This window comes from Podarcis liolepis (assembly GCF_965112155.1).
Source record: "Podarcis liolepis genome assembly, chromosome: 5".
Lineage (NCBI taxonomy): Eukaryota > Metazoa > Chordata > Lepidosauria > Squamata > Lacertidae > Podarcis > Podarcis liolepis.
The window spans coordinates 98,634,354-98,651,922 of NC_139556.1; the positions used below are offsets into that span (position 1 = coordinate 98,634,354).

Genomic DNA, 17,569 nt, shown 5'->3' on the forward strand with positions numbered 1-17,569 from the left:
TCTTTCCATTTCGCCCTTCCTAAGAAGAGGCCGCTGGATCAATCCAGCACCCTGTTCTCGCAGGGGCCGGCCAGATAACGCGCAAGCAGGACGTGAGAACGCAAGAGCCCTCTCCCCTCCCGTGGCTTCCAGCAAATGGCGTTCAGACGCATTGCTGCCTCCGACCATCAGGGTCGGTTCCTCCTCTGGCCCAGGCCCCCCTGTTCTCTTCCCACGGGGCGATCTGCATTCCTAGGCGCACATCGCATCCCATCTAGACGCGGCTTGTGGTTTTTCTGCTACTTACGGGATCATGAGTCGGCACAGCCGCCGCATTTCGACATTTATTATTCGGATAAACACGCGACCCCTGCCGCTTCCGATATTGGTTACAGGAGTGGGATTTGATTTCCATCCTAATCGCACTTGGGCGCTGTAAGCCAGCAAAATACCCACGGAAGGGGAGCTTAAGCCGCCAGATGCCGCTTCCTGCCCACCATGTTGCCTTAATTGTTCCGCAAATGATGGCACTTAAGGATTTAGTCTCGCTCGAGGTCCCAGCTGTGTGCCAAACAAGTTGCTGTTGCTTCATCTGCTCGTGAGCTCGGCTTTAAGAGACGAGGCCTGCTGTTCAATCTGAAAACGCAGACTCCCTGCAGCGCCTACCATGACAATATGGGGTCCAGAGGTGTCTTTTTCTCTTTCTGCTCACCCTCTGGTTTCCATTCAGAACCGCTTTAATAATTTGCTGCCTCTTTGTTTTGATTTTTTAAGCAGCACTGAAGTATGTTTGGTGGTGGTTCCTCCCATCTGTAACAAAGCTGGAACGCAAGCCCCCCTGGAGTGAAAATGGGCCCCTGGGGATGGATCAGTCCGCTGGCGACTTTGGGGAGGAGGCGCAGCTTGATGGCAGAGCACATGTTTGGCATGCAGAAGGTCCTCCTGGGCCCAGTTGTCACTGGGGAGGGCAGCCTCTGCCCGGCCTGTACCACTTCAGGCTGCTGGTGCAGGTTCACACAATCACGTGTTCATACAACATCATCTCTGCCCATTACGATGTAAACCTAGATGTTGGAGAGGAGTTCTAGCCTAGCTTCCCCCTGACATCTCAGCTTTCTTTGTGCCGGGTCCTTTTTATATGGGAGGAGCATTCAGCCATGCAAGTCCCCACTGGTAGTCCGAAGCAGTACAGCCCTGGCAGCTTGGCTGTCTCGATGACAAGCAGGCCCAAGTTGGCACCTCCTGTTGCTGTATCTTGGGGATAGGAAAGGGCCTCCGTCTAAAACTCAGGAGAGTGCCTAACTTTCAACACTCGGTATCCTCAGAGAGCAGCAGCCAAGGACCAAATGCACCTTTTAAAAATCCCACTTATAACGCCAGCCCTGAGTTCCATGCCATCCCCCATGCAGGTAGCTAACTTCCAAAACATTTACTGGGGGCGAAATCATAAACTCTGTGAATGTTTATTTTTCCTTTGATGAGTCACTGCTGTTTTTAACTTCAGTGTCTCTTAAACCTAGCAAAGCTGCTGGTGCAGACAATATTTCACCCGAGCTTCTTAAGGCCAATGTTGATTGGAGGGCCCCAGTGCTTGCTGCCTTGTTCACCAGCATAGATCAATCGGCTACCATCCCAGAGGATTGGGGACTAGTAATCATCATCCCAATATACGATTATTTTTCTTTTGAGGAGGCTCACTGCCGTTTTTAACCTCCGTGCTGCTACCACAAACAAACTTCTTATTCCTACATCATCTTCCTCGATTAGTCAAGGGAAACTCCAGGCAGTCGGAGGTCAGGCGGCGAATGAGGTTATATGATGACACCACACAGCAAAGCATATCTCGCTACCTGGTGATGTCACTGAGGTTATGCCATGATGCTGCCTAGCCAACCAGATTTGGTTACATGCTGACATTGCCACGAGCAAAGTCAGTTCTTTGAGGAAGCATCACTTTCCGTCTGAGTGGACATTTTCACCAAACAAACTCATCAGCAAGTTTCATCAAAAAGGTTTGCAGCATAATCCTCACATGCTGTGCATTTAAATTTATTAGCCGCATCCTAATAAAGATTCTCTAGGCAATGTACAAGTTACATAAAGCAGATTTCAAAACTACAAAACTCCCACTAGAAGCTGAAGACTGAAGCAAGTATCAGGCACAAATTATTTTACGCAACAAAAGCTACCATGAAAAAGTTTTTAAAAGCCACCCAACTATCCTCAAATAGCAGATACCATGCTAAACATTATTTTAATTACAACTTATAGGCCATTTATGTTGCAAAATGGCTTCTAAGGAGCTCCAGAAGGAGGCTTAGTAGTAACCCTTGGTGCCAGAAGCCTGAGAACATGGGGACTGCAAATTGCTGAATTCTGGCCTCATGGCTCTTGATCCACCTTTCCTGGGCTCTGCGAGGAATCTTGTTTTCATGCTCGAAATTCCAAGGAGCCGAATGCAATGGCAGCTCATGCTGCCCATTGAGGCTAGTAGGATGGATGGCAGGGAGCCCAACAGCAGGTGGCGCCAAAGCCAAGAACAGGCAGAGCCAACTCATTCCAGTTTTGTCTCCTTGCTTCTCTCCCTCCCTGCTGATCTCTACAAGGGCAATTCTGAGACGGGAAGAAAGGCAGTGCCCCCACTCCCTGGACTGGTTGAATAGCAAGGTAAACAGGGAGTTGGGGCCGAGTGAGGGCAAACAGGTTCATTGGGCACTGCCCCATTCTCTCTCATGAACCATCAGCCTCCACTGGCATCAAGTCATAGAATTGCAGAATTGAAAGGGGCCCAAGGGCCATTTATTCCAGCCCACCGCAAAGCAGGAATTGCAGCTAAAGAATTGCAGATCACCTTCTGGGATGCACAAGACTGGAGCACAAGCCTCTAAATGTCAGGGTTGTGGGTTCGAGCCCCACCTTGGGCAAAAGATTCCCACGCTGCAGGGGGGTTGGACTAGATGACCCTTGGGTTCCCTTCCAACTTGACAATTCTATAATTCCGTGGCCATCCTCTGCATAAGGAGAAGGTGGGGTGACGAATGTCCTTGCCCCAAAGTGAAACAGGGTGCCTCTGTGACAGGGCTGCCAACCTTTTTCTCTCTGCACTGGCTCTTGGGCCTTTCACAACTGCCTGACACACAGACCTTTAGTAGGTGAGGCTTCCTCTTGTAGCGTCTCCTGTTGGATGCCTGGATCCCAGGCAGCTGTGAAAGGTGCAGGCATTTCAGTACAAAGTTCGCACCCCCTTCTTAGTCGGAGGCACTGTGGGAGCTTGTCCACGGCAAGACGTTGCAATTGGGAGTAGTCTGGGTGTAGAACGGGGTTGAGCCACAAAAGTTCCTTTCCGTCTTCTCTTAGCGCCGCCCGTCAGCTCACTTCAAAGAACATGAAGTTCTGGGAAACAAAACACAGAAAGGAGGTCACAGTCTTCTGTTTCGTCAGAAACCGAGAGGCACGAGCTAGAGTAACATAAATGGGCATACACATTTCATTGGGGAAGGGTGACCAGCATGGGTCCAGTTCTCAGGGAAAAAGGGAAAGCGAGTCAGTGCAAAAAAGTGCCAAGCTGTTCTTGACTCATGCATACTTTTTTTGGAGGTGCTCATTGTCCATCTGTGGCTGCAAAAGGCAGCCAGCAGAGAGCGCTATGAGCCTGTTGTCATGCAGGATGGGTCAGGAAGATACATACCCATAGCCAATATTTGGCTGACGATGCAGGAGTTTCTTCCCTGTTGTTAGGAAAGGGGTTTAAAGGAATAAATTTATGGAAAGAGCCAGTATCATAACACACTTGAATCCAGACTAGAGAACCTCAGTCCCAGGGTCTCTAGATGCTGCCCTCTTAGCCTTCTCCACCTGGCTCTCAGAAGTCTCTGGGGGGCCACACTCCTCACTGACTCTGCTTTGCCCCCCAAGTGTTTTTGCCTTGGTGGTATACTGACTCACCGAGGACACACAGTGGCAACGATCCGCAGCTTCACCACTTACCAGCAGGAATGCTGCAGCCAGGAGCAAAGCCCTCTCCTCATTGCTCAGGTCTGCTGCAACTGCCGGAAAGAGAACTGGGTATTATTCACAAGAGGATAGAATATTGTCACACCAAGGACACTTCCCTGCTCACTCCTGGGATGGGGTTGCTAAGGCCAACTTTTGTTTTCCAATAGCTTTGACCATGTGCAGATGGCCTGGCCCCTGAGAAGCAGGGGGGGGGGATCTTTTTCAAGAGTGGGGTGAAGTTAAAGGTAGAAGTTATCTCTGAGCATGCACAAAGAGCCTTTCTTCTGAAGAGGGAGCCTGCATTGAGCTAGATCTAATGTTTTCAAAGTGTGAAATTGGTCTCGCTGTGCTGTGGAATGGGTCGGTTCTAAGCACTGGGAAGAGAAACCTCTCTTCCAACTTCCAACATTTGTGTTTTGTTGGGTTCAAGAGTTGCAATTCTCTCCTTTTTTATCAGTGCAAGGCTAGGAATCGAGCGCTCCCATTTCCATACTGATTGACAATATGGAGGCTTCTACATTTTCCCAGGGTTGCACACCTTCTCCCAGTCTAGTAGAAATTTAGAGCTCTCTTCTGCCACTTTCACAGTCACTCCTGTGCATGTTTTTTCCCCATAAGGAAATCACCTAGAGCTCAGACGACTTTCTCCCTTGGAGGTTAAAGCCTGCAGCCAAATCCTATCTAGTGAAGGCCGGTTCTCAGTTTCTCAGTTCCCCAGTCTTAAGTTACATTTGCCAGATTTCCAAATCAGTCTCCATTATTTTTTAAAATTCTCATTAAACCCCACCAGCAAAACTCTCCTAATGTATATACATTCCTATGCAATTTTCCCCAATATATACGTTCTGCATAGCCATTTCTCCCAATATAGCACATTTTAAATGTTATCTTCACCAATGTATGCATTCTGTGCACACCCTATGCGTCTTGGTACGCATTACTTGGCCAGAGGAACTCATTGTGATATTCAGACAAGTGTGCATTTCGAAAGACAGCCCTGTTTTGTTGTTGAAGCTTGTGTGTTGTTTCTGGAAGTGCGAATTAGGACCTTACAAGCACAAGCGAAATCGAATTTCTCCAGTCCTTTGCCCAAGAGGAGTAAGTGACCCTGAGCTACGCGAAGCTGGCTTCTGAGTGCTGCAGCATAAATGAAGAACACAGCAAAGCCCAGCAAAAGGCATTTGGATGACAAAGAGCGAGTGGACATGCATCAAAGGATTGACGGATAAGAGCTGGGAATGTCTCTCCTGCTATTGGAATGGAATACCCATCAGAGTCTGAGGAAGGCAACATCCTTCAAAGCAAAGAGCTGGGCTAGAGGACCTTGCTGGAGTCAGTTTTGCTGCTTGGATAACAGGAGAAATCTGTCACAGAGGCAGAAAACTGTGAGGTGGCTGAATCATAGAAACTGTAGAGTTGGAAGGGACCCCGAGGGCCATCTAGTCCAACCTCCTGCAATGCAAGAATCTTTTGCCTAACCTGGGGCTCGAACCCACAACGCTGAGAATAAGAGTCTCATGCTCTATTGGCTGGGCACCTCAGAATGTGGGGATTCTCTCTGGGGAGCTGGAGCAGGCATAAACTGCCCACTTGCTTGCTACTGAGCTCCACTGAATAAGGGGTTTACTTCTATGTAGAGGGGAGGGAATCCGACAGGTGAACACTTTCTGAATCAATATGCCAACTGAAACACCACCATTTGCACTTCTCTGAATTTTGCAGTACAGTTCTCCAGCCAAGCGTTGTGTATAAAGACGTAAAGCGTGCATTAAAACACGTGTTAGTGGAAACAGGCATGCAAAAATGCCTTGCCTAAGGGCACCCCCTAAATTTGTTGTGGGGTGTCCCCCCCAAAGACGTTGATTTGGGAATTGCATGAGGGACACAGGGCCAGAGGAGAGGTGGGAAAATCCTCTGCACAAGGAGGCTTTGCAGGCACAGCTAATCATCAGCACCCACAAGCTCCATTTGAAGAAAGTCCACCCTCACTTTTCTCCCCCCAGGTGTCACGTGTACGGCAGGTGGGCATAGCCTGCCTGAATCAGCCACATGGTCCAGATGGAGAGGTCTGGCTTGCCTGATTATGCCCAGCGGGTGGCGCTATGGGTTAAACCACTGAGCCAAGGGCTTGCCGAACGGCGGTTTGAATCCCCGCGACGGGGTGAGCTCCTGTAGCTCAGTCCCTGCTCCTGCCCACCTAGCAGTTTGAAAGCACGTCAAAGTGCAAGTAGATAAATAGGTACCGCTCCGGCAGGAAGGTAAATGGCGTTTCCGTGCGCTGCTCTGGTTCGCCAGAAGCGGCTTAGTCATGCTGGCCACATGACCCGGAAGCTGTACGCCGGCTCCCTCGGCCAGTAAAGCACCACAACCCCAGAGTCGTCTGCGACTGGACCTAATGGTCAGGGGTCCCTTTACCTTTACCCCATCTCTGCCCTACAAAGTTCCCTCCAGTGTTTTGTTTCTGTGATACGTGTTTGTGCATCAGAGGTAAGAAGTGTTCCCCTTTCTTCTCTCCCCTCTCCTCGCCGCATTAGCATGCTAACAACATTTTAGAGGCAACCTGAGCACTTCTGCAAATGCTAAACTAAGGACTCTGATTTTTTAAAGAATATTAGCATAATATAGGTAGACAGCAAGTAGATGTCACAGCTGACAATCAGGTCACAATGTTTTGTGCTCTGCCCAAAAGAGGACGGGAATTCTCCTACCCAAGTCCACTCCAAAGGACTCATGATCCATGTTGCGTTCCTCCTTGAATCCCGGCCACTTCTTCCAAATAGTGGCTACTACACTGTCAGTGGAGGAGAGGACCTGGAGGAGCAAAGGTCATGCTCAATTATCAACATGGGAGAAGCTTTCCTTGAACGCTGCTGTCAGAGCTGCTCCCAGATCCTAGCTCACAGAGGATCACGCTAGCCAGCGATCATTAAGTAAAAGTCTTTATTGAGTTACAGTTTCCATTCTCAAGCTGCTGCGTGCAACTCTACGTCTTATGCGTTAGATCGGCGAAGCTCCGTCTGAGTCTCCGCCCCTTGTACACCAACTTAATATCCTAGCCCTGCTCCACCTTTTCCGCCTGACTGTTCTTCTCTGGGTCCCTCTGCCCCCCGGGGTCTCTTCCTTCCGGGATTCTTCTGACGCCGACCCTCCGGACCCTCCTGTCTCCTTGCGCCGGGCTTTAGGACCTGGCTCCCTTTCCGGGCTGCCTACTGCGCCACTTTCCTGTGCATTTGAACTTGGCGCGCGCGCCCAACCTTCCACTTTCCGTCTGACCGTTTCTTCGCTCCCCAATGGAGGTGTGGCCACTCCTGACTCGTGCCCTCCCCCCTGTTGTGAGCTGCCAGCGCTTGATCCCTGGCGCCCTTCCTCTTCCCTGCTCTCTGGCGGTGACGCTGGTCCCGATTTCCAACTGCTCCCCTCTGAGTCCCCTCTGGCTCTATCTTCCTGGGGTGTCCCCCTAGGCTCCCCCCTTGCCCTGGCCACTGGTGCTCCTTTCTGTGAATCTTCTGATTCACTGGAAAGACTCGGAGATCTCGGGTCGTCGTCATCACTCATCTTTTCTTCTGCCTCCTCCCCCTCGCTCTCTGTTTCCTCCCTTGCCCTTGCCTCTGCTCCTGAACCCCTGACAGCTGTGCTGAGCTGGGAGCCAAGACACTTTGCTACCTGAGGCAGAGAACAAGATGCCTCAGATGGCTGCTGACCCTCACATTGGCAATGGTAGTGGGAGAAAGTCCTCCACACCTGATGGAAGCAGGCTAGCTTTCAAAGCTGTGGGAAGACTGCTCTGTCTTCCAAAAACTCAGTGCCACTGCCCATTATGTACCGCCTGAGACAGATGCCTGACCTTGCCAAACGGTAGGGCCGGACCTACAAACCATCTCCCCACAATGATGTCATTGTGAGCAAGCACCCTGGGCTCTCCCTTCTTGAGACAAGGGTGCTCCAGCCGGGCTTTCATTGAAGGAGCAAGTCAAGGGTGTGGAGCTAACTTTGAAAGGCGTCAACAGCCCATGGCAAGATCACAGGGCTCTTGAATTGAAGTGACACTCTGTCATCCATGGGTGAATGATCACATCAAGTCAGCGGAGCTGTGGTGATGATGAAGTGTCGTTGGGAAGATAATGAGAGCGAATGGAGTGTTCCCTGCCCTTGCTTTCAGGCAGCCTTTGCCAACCTGGTGCCCTCAAGATGTTTTGGACTACAACATCTGGCGGGCACCGGGTTGGCAAAGGTTGATGTGGTGGCTTATTTCCAACAGCACCGCTGGGCCTTCTCAGGGCCGGATTAAGACCCTTATAAGCACTGAAAGGATTCTGGTGCCCCCATATATATAAAATTCAAAATATGAACCATAATAAACTGTATAATAATTTCCTACTTTTTGAAACAAAACGAAACCTGCAGTAAGATGGAAGATATTGTTTATGTCTGTATACTTTGTACATGAAAAAAATTCTCCTACTTTTTGTAATTGCGAAGTTCTTTGACCTGATCCTTATAAGTAACCTAATGTCACACATCTGTTTCTATGCTTAGTAGAGATAAGGCACCCAGCCTGCCTTGTGGCACAGCTGTTCTGTTAGGATTTTTAATATACAGTGGTGCCCCGCAAGACGAAATTAATTCGTTCCGCAATTTTTGTCGTCTAGCTAATTTTTCGTCTTGCGAAGCACGAAATCCCATAGGAATGCATTGAAAATCAATTAATGCGTTCCTATGGTCAAAAAAAGTCCAAACAAAGCCAAATTTGGTACAACAACAGTTTATTAACTGCTCTTTAAAGTCACATATACTGTAAAGAGCAGTTCAAAAATTGAAGGGAAAATAAATTAACTTTATAAACAAAACATGTATTTGTTTTTAGACAAAGAAAACAAAGTCGCGAGACGTTTTCGTCTTGCGAAGCAAGCCCATAGGGAAATTCGTCTTGCGAGGCAAATCAAAAACGGAAAAACCTTTCGTCTAGCGAGTTTTTTGTCTTGCGAGGCATTCGTCTTGCGAGGTACCACTGTACTTCAGCTAAGAGAATGAACACTCAGCTGAGCAATTTGTGACCATTAACGTTAAAAAATGTATGAAAGCAAATGTCTACATTTGGAAAGGCATACTCAATATTGTCTTTTACAATTACTTTATAAAGTTCAGCATGGCTGAATCTTGTTTTTACACGTACATATAATTAATCTCTATTATTACTATTTTATTATTGTGTGTGTGTGTGTAATTTATTATGGGATCCTTTATTGTGGAACCTAGTTCAGCTGCACCCTGTGGCCCATGGTAAATTTCTGTGGTGCTTATTATTATTATTATTATTATTATTATTATTATTATTATTATTTATTTCCATCCCTGGGCTACCACCTTCCACCCTGGAAGGAGTGTTGATCTCTCTGACAAAGCAAAACTTACTTCCCCCTTCCGAGATGCCTTCTTTCCCATCTGTCATGGGCTCCTTGACCTCTTTCCCTACCTGGAACTTCTGTTCGGAGAAGCACCGTCTAGGAATGCAGGAGCCATAGATCTTCATGGTGGCAAAGCCACAGGCATCACTGACTTCCAGGAAATGGGAGAAGGTGCTGCACCTAAGCACATCAGTGGGTGAGTCTTGGGGGAGGCACAGAGACAGTAGAGGGGAGCAGCTGTGGGGTGGGGATTGGGATAAATCTCCAAGCCAACAGGACAGAGGAAGCCCACCCACCTCCAACAGGGGGTCAGTTCATACTGCTTTGTTCAAATGTCGACGATAACGCAGAACTGGGGAACTGAGATTCGCCTTGTCTACAAGGTCCACCCTTTCAGGTCCATAGCCACACCCCAAGACATTTCATTTCATTGGTATATTTTGATAATTTATATCCTGCTTAATTTACAGTGGTCTCTAAGACCCAGTACACTGGAACCTCGGTTTTCAAGCATCTTGGAAGCCAAACGTTTCGGTTTTCGAGCGCCAAAAACCCGAAGTAATTGCTTCCCTTTTCAAACGTGCCTCAGAAATCAAACAGTTTCCGCTGCGTGTTTTTCTATTTTCTCAATGGATTTTGCCGACTGCCCATTGTGCCTTGGTTTTCGAACATTTCGGAAGTCGAACGGTCTTCCGGAATGCATTACATTCGAAAACCGAGGTTCCACTGTGCAATAAAAGAGTTAGAATGATTAAAATTTGAATTTGGTTAAAAGCCTGCTGGAATAAATAGTCTTCAGCAATGCCTGAAGTTCAAAATGGAGGAGTCTTGTCAGCATAGGAGTCAACTCCTAGGGGTCGTGGAGGCATAATAAAATATTTGAGGGGGCCGGGCCCCCACAAATCTGATGTGCATTCCCATTCAAATGGTGCGTATGCATTGCATCATGTGATTGAGGGCAGGGCTTATTTGGGCCCCTGCAATATTTTATTCAAGTTAGCACCCCTGCCTCTCAGAAATCAACTAGAAGGGAAGTCCACAAAACTGGACCCACAATAGCAAATGCAAATCTCCTTATCCGAGCCATGGGGGACCCCTAAAATTGAATCACCTGTAAACCTCAGAGATCAATAAAGAACATAAGAGATCAGGCGGTCCCGGAAGTATCCAGGAACTCAGTTGGTCCAGGGCCTTGAATCTTGCCTGCTGGCGTACGGGCAGCCAGTGCAAGCTTTTGAGCACCGGGTTAATGTGCTGGAATGGTTTGTCCCCATCAACAGTCCAGCTGCAGAGTTTTGCTCCAGCTGGAGCTTCCGGATCAGGCCCAAGGGTGGCCCCAGATTTTCAAATCAGAGCAGAACCACCAGATATTGTTGGACTCACCCTGATCCAGATGGGACAGTAATCAAGGATGATGGGAGAACATTCCCCACCGTCCTGAATTCGAGTGTGACCAAGAGACAGATCCCAGGGACTGGTAAGCAGATAGATCCCATCAAAGAAGTGTACAGGTTATGATGGATTATGTTTCCTAGCAGGCAACAGGGCTGCCTTAAAAGTTAGGCTCGGGGTATGTAAAAGCCGAGAATATTTGGGCATCTCATGCATGTTCCAATGGCATGGAGAACCGCTCACCTCTGTACCCTCCCGCCGTCCTTGTTTGAACTGGCTGCACACACACACACACACAAACACACCTCTGGCGCACGGTGCCGATAAGCTGGTTATCGCCGGTGAAAGCCACCATCTCCATCTGGCAGCAACGGAGACAGCCGAGGCCCAGTCGGAAAGGTCTGCAGAGCCACAGGACGACGTGGCCTTCCTCATCTTGGAGGCAAAGGTGGCAGGGGCGGGCAGGGCCACACAAGTGAAAGCAGCAGTTGTTGCATTCTTAGAGTGAAGGAGAGAGATGCACGGTCACGGCTCAGGCATGGAGCCTATTCCCCTCCTGCCCCAAAGGGGGTGCTGTTCTGCAGGGACTGCTATGTGTTGGCACGAGAGGCTGGTTGCCTTTTCAGCTGATGGCTCTGCTGGTGCTGCTGCTGACAGAATTGTACTGATTTCTTATATGAATATCGAGACACACAAACTCTCAGGGCCACCCCTACCTGCAAACGTCTGGCTCACCTAAGACTTTACAGAACCTTTATTCCAGTGCTTAAAAAAAAAAGTTTCAGGGTACTCTCATTTTGACTCAAGAAAACCACCATTTTATAGCTCAAATCAGGAAAAATAAATACGGTAAATGCACCAAAGTACGAAGATTCACAAGATGTTTAGGGGTATGCGTACCCCTATGTACCCCCAGAAAAAAGCAATGCTTTATTCTCAGTAATGATGGGACTCATGGGAGGAGAATATTTTTACATATCTTTGTTTTTTTGTTTTTTTAATTTTTTATTTGCAGTTTTTTTTTTTGTTAACATTATTTCCATACACTCCAAACATTTTCCATATATATAATACTGGGATTATACAAAGCCCTCAGACTCCCCCCCCATCCCATTCCATATTTTACCCTCTTTTCTTGCATATAATTATAATTATCCATTCTATTTCATCTCCTTATTTACTGTTACAGATCTTTGTTATTTGTAAAGGGAATATTTGTATGAACAGATACTTTATTTGGACCTGCACTGCAATTTTGTACTTATGTCTTTCCGGGCTGTGATGCTTATAGTTTACATTCTCTCTCTCTCTCTCTCTCTCTCTCTCTCTCTCTCTCTCTCTCCTTTGTCATGTTTGCACTTTTTAACACAATCAATAAAAATATTAAATACCAGAACTGTAGTGGTTGTTGTCTGTATTTTGGCATAACATTACCGGTATTTAAGTATAATTTTTTGCAGGGTTGTTTAAAAAATAAATAAACCACTGATTAATACAGAAAGGGGGGGTGGATTTATGAATGAACTCTTGCAAAATGGACACAGGCAATAAACAGAATGATACTAGGATTGAGGCAAATTATTATTTGTTATTACAACTACTGTTTTCTCCTGCTTGAAGAAAATGGCTTCAAGTTACAAGGAAGAAGATTCTGACTCAGACTCAGGAAGAACTTTCTGACGGTAAGAGCTGTTCGACAGTGGAACAGACTCTCCCAAGAGCTGGCGGGTTTTCCTTCCTTGGAGGTTTTTAAGCAGAGCTTGGATGGCCACCTGTCAGGGATGCTCTGGCTGAGATTCCTGCATTGCAGGGGGGTTGGACTAGATGACCCTTGGGCTCCCAACTCTGCAATTCAATGATTCTACACTGTTATCATTGCTATTACTACTGCTGTTGCTGCTGCTTTGCCCTGGGGCTGAACCTCCTCTCTGTCTCTTTCTGATAGAATCATAGAATCATAGAATCATAGAATCATAGAATCATAGAATCATAGAGTTGGAAGAGACCACAAGGGCCATCGAGTCCAACCCCCTGCCAAGCAGGAAACACCATCAGAGCACTCCTGACATATAGTTGTCAAGCCTCTGCTTAAAGACCTGCAAAAAAGGAGACTCCACCACACTCCTTGGCAGCAAATTCCACTGTCAAACAGCTCTTACTGTCAGGAAGTTCTTCCTAATGTTTAGGTGGAATCTTCTTTCTTGTAGTTTGGATCCATTGCTCCGTGTCCGCTTCTCTGGAGCAGCAGAAAACAACCTTTCTCCCTCCTCTATGTGACATCCTTTTATATATTTGAACATGGCTATCATATCACCCCTTAACCTCCTCTTCTCCAGGCTAAACATGCCCAGCTCCCGTAACCGTTCCTCATAAGGCATCATTTCCAGGCCTTTGACCATTTTGGTTGCCCTCCTCTGGACACGTTCCAGTTTGTCAGTGTCCTTCTTGAACTGTGGTGCCCAGAACTGGACACAGTACTCCAGGTGAGGTCTGACCAGAGCAGAATACAGTGGCACTATTACTTCCCTTGATCTAGATGCTATACTGATGATGATGTGGGAACTCCCAGAAATTCAGAGTCTGTACTTAACCTTCAGTGGCCAACAGCAGGAGTCCCCTTTCGCCAGCTGCGCCTCTGATGATGTAGCTTCTTCTTTGGGAGCTGCTGACAAGTCCTGCAGCAAGAAGGGGGCACAAAGACACCGGAAGCCACCTTAGGCTGAGACAGACCATTGGTCCATCTAACTCAGTACTTCCGACACTGACTGGCAGCAGTTCTCCTGACTGGGCCGGAATACCGGGCTAAATGGACCGTTGTCCTGATTCCACAGCCAGGTTCTTGCTCACGTTCTCGCGCTCACACAATGTGTTAGAAAACATTAATCAGCAGTTCTGAGTCCTTGCCAGGCTTTCTGGGGGCTCTGAAGTCAGTCATTTTCAGGGTCAAGGAGCCGGTCATCCTAGGCTTTGCAGGACAAATGTCCTTCGGACTTGTGGGGTCACCCCCAGAGCATTTGCTGACAGAGAAAGACAACACCCCCCCCAGTCATTTCCCTTTGGCATCCCTGCTATAATATGGTTACCAGATTTTTTTCAATGAATCCGGAGACACTTTTTTTTTTTTTTTAAGCTGAGTAGCAACAGGGAGTCAGTAGTGGGGATGGTGAGGCAAAAAACCCTGGGCCCAAGCACACATGCATATTGTATAAAGGTGCAACGCCCTTCTTTCACACCCTTTCGCAGAGTTTTTTTAAAAAAACTGGGCAATGGTGCACCACTCGCCCGTGACTCCCGAGCCTTCCCCGATCTCCTTCCCCCTTCCCCCTTTGTTTTGACAGATCAGGGGAGGCTCGGGAGTCACGGGTGAGTGGTGCACCGTTGCCCAGGAGGGGCCAGCCTGGTAGTGGGCTCTGGCTGGCTTCAGGAGCTGCTCGCTGCCGTGGTGCAGGAAAAATGGTGGGCGCCACAGCGCCAAGTAGCTCCTGAAGCCAGATAGAGCCAACTGCGCTACCAGGATGCTGAGCCTGCTGCTGCCATGTTTCCTGGGAACAGTTTTGCAAATCTAGGGACATTCCGGGGACAGAATTTGTCCAGGGACAGATTGCAAATCCAGGGACTGTCCCCGGGAACCAGGGACGTCTGGTAACCCTATGCTATAAAGGAATGCTTAAACAGGGAAGCCATCCTATCAGGCGGTGACCGTTAACTCTAGGCGAGGGTTCAGTTTTTCAATCTGAGGTCCATATTTCCTCTCTGGGGGCCACATGCCTGCAGTGGGTGGGGCCACAGGCAAAAGTAGGTGGAGCAATGGGCGTGACTCTTGCCTTTGTACAGAAGGATACATTCCAGCCATGCACAAACCATAGGTTTCTACACAAACACACACACCTATCTTCATCCAGGCAAGCAAGCAAGCAAGACTACATTTCAAAGACCCTTTAGCTTTACCCTATTATTCTATCTCAGCCAGTTGAAAGCACTGAGACAGTAAGGGGTGTGGCTTTGGGAAGGGGTGTGACCAGGAGAGACTCTCGAGGGCCAGACAATGTGGCCGGGAGGGCCACTTGCCCCGCCCCCTGGCCTTCAAGTCCCCCACCCCCTGCTCGAGTCTCCTTGGGCATCAGAATGGGTCCTTACCGTGGCACTCAGCTTTGGAGGTGATGCAGAGCTCTTGGGCCCCGGCCAGTAACTGCAGTCCAGGATGAGGGCCGGCCTCTCGGTGCCGTGAGGGACCCAGCTCTCCTTCTTGACCCCCTCTATAGGCTGGTGGCACCAGAGATAAATCCGGGGCACCCTGGCACTTTGTTCTGGAGGGCGCTGTTTCATAGCACATCCAAGCCTCTGTGCTGCAGTTGTACCCCTTGATGCCCCATGTGTTGACTACCTGCAGGGGGTGCCTCTGAAGCCGTGTTGAATCTGACCCAGTAGCCAAGACGTCACTGGTGCAGCCTTGAGATGCCTCCCCAGCCAGGAGCTCTGGGGCATCATCCCACTTCAGTGGCTTGGCCACGGATTCAATGTGTCTCTCCCGTGTCAGGTGTCCAAAGGGGGAAGGCTGGGAGTTTATCACAGACATCTCGAGGAGACGTGGGGCTCTGGAAGCAACAGCCCCGGCCGGACCAGGGAGGAGGAGGCAGAAGGAAAGAAGAAACACAGACCGCAGAAACCCAGACGGTTGGCCAAGCCTAGGACAGAGACTGCCACCTCCAGCAAACCCAGCCTCTAATCTCCATCCCCATTCCTCCTAGTGTTCCCATGCCAACTACCCGGATCTGCCCTGTTGTGCGGGGACAATGGCGTCACTGGAGCGCAGAAGGGCATATGCATCAGATGAGGAGGTCAGCTAGCAGAGGGCGTGAACGGCAAAAGGAAACTTTCCAGAGGTAGGGACAGCACCGGATTTGGGCAGTGTGGGCGGTTCCACCACACAGGCTAGTGTGCCAAGGGTACTCAAAATCGGGAAGATCCATAACTCAGAAGATCTGTTTTGAGGCACTACATTTTGGCCTCGCACAAGGCGCCGTATTATGAAAGATTACCAAAGTCTGCCCCGGCAGGGAGATCATGGAATTGTAGAACTGGAAGGGACCCTGGGGGTCATCTAGTCTAACCCTCTGAAATGCAGGGATCTCAGCTAAAGCCTCCCTGGCAGGTGGCCACCCAACCTCTCTTTAAAAACCACAAATGAAGGAGAGTCCACCACCTTACAAGGCAGTCCATGCCACTGTCAGACAGTTCTTTGAGCCAGAAAGTTCTTATAACAACAACAACAACAATTTATTATTTATACCCCACCCATCTGGGCGGCTTCCAACAGAATATTAAAATACAATAACCTATTAAACATTAAAGGTTCCCCAAACAGGGCGCCTTCAGATGTCTTCTAAAAGTCTGGTAGTTGTTCTTCTCTTTGACATCTGGTGGGAGGGCGTTCCACAGGGCAGGCGCCACCACCAAGAAGGCCCTCTGCCTGGTTCCCTGTAAGTTGGCTTCTCACAGCGAGGGAACCGCCAGAAGGCCCTCGGTGCTGGACCTCAGTGTCCAAGCAGAACGATGGGGGTGGAGACGCTCCTAATGTTTAATTGGAATCTCCTTTCTTGTAACTGGAAGTCATTGGTTCAAGTCCTACCCTCCCGAGCAGGAGAGAACAAGCTTGCTCCATCTTCAATGTGACAGCCCTTGAGATACTTGAAGACAGCTCCCATATAAGCTTCTCCAGGCTAAACATAACTGACTCCTTCAACCGTTCCTCATCAGGCTTGGTTTCCAAACCCTTGGTCATCTTGGTCGCCCTCCTCTGCACACCTTCCAGCTTGTCTATGATGGTGGGGAGGTATTATTTGTGGGGGTGGTGAATCCTCACATATTCCATGCATTCCATTGCTCCCTGCTTTCTAGGCTCCGTTCTCTTTATCTTGTCCCAGTCCTTAGCAAACCCCGGAACCACCATGTTGGAAGGGGAACCCAGCTCCCAGCCATGTTGACAACACAGGATGTCCCTCAAAAAATAGCGCAGGAAAGGATGAAGAAAGATTACAAAAATTAGGGCTCTTCCATTTAGAGAAAAGGTGAGAGGAGACATTAGAGGTGTATAAATTTATGCATGGTGTGTAGGAAGTGGGCGGAGAGATGTTTTTCTTCCTCTCATGACATTATAGCGAAGGTTTCTGGGAACAAGAAGGAGGCACTGGGGAGATGTCCATGCAGCGCTGGCTGGAAGAGGCTGCACAGGGAGACCGGGGCCCATGACTGACCACTGCGTTGGACCCAACCTTCCTGAAGCTCTGGGAGGTGCAATGAGAGACACTCTTGGAGCGTAATGTTCTGTACCCCCTGCACTGAAGGTTTTAGGTGTAAATATGTGTAAAATAAACCATATTTCTTAAAGACACTAGCCTCTGCTGTGCCTCAACTTCCCAACAGAAACACAACCCTGGGTGAGCGCCTGGAACCCCCTGGAATTTTGCTACTGTTCGGCAGAGATTCAGAATGTGCAACTTTTGTAATAATATGCATCTTTGTAAGCACTGCAAAATTCAATTAGTGTGCATTTCGGATTGCTTTGTATAGCGCTGCACAGGGAAGTTTTTAATGTTTGGTGCTTTACAGTGCTTGATGTTTTCATTCCCTGGAAGCCACCCAGTTAGATGGGCAGCATATAAATAAATAATAATAATAATAATAATAATAATAATAATAATAATAATAATTATTATTATTATTCCCACACTGTTTGGCAACAAAACCGATAGATGTGTCTTTAAATGTGTACTGATCTAAATTTCTTCCCCTCGCTG

The 17,569-nt window shown here is 48.4% G+C and overlaps 1 protein-coding gene across 1 annotated transcript; it reads right to left on the reverse strand.

The window, feature by feature from the left end:
* Positions 1–990: 990 nt before the first annotated feature.
* LOC310707451 (phospholipid scramblase family member 5-like) lies at positions 991–15,751 on the reverse strand. The gene is made up of 7 exons (XM_083504661.1): positions 14,910–15,751; positions 13,364–13,447; positions 11,078–11,270; positions 9,449–9,560; positions 6,684–6,786; positions 3,967–4,025; positions 991–3,372 (listed from the first exon to the last, which is right to left on the reverse strand). The coding sequence occupies exons 1-7, from the start codon at positions 15,346–15,348 to the stop codon at positions 3,346–3,348; spliced, it is 1,017 nt and encodes a 338-aa protein (XP_083360787.1). The 5' UTR covers positions 15,349–15,751; the 3' UTR covers positions 991–3,345.
* Positions 15,752–17,569: the final 1,818 nt, after the last annotated feature.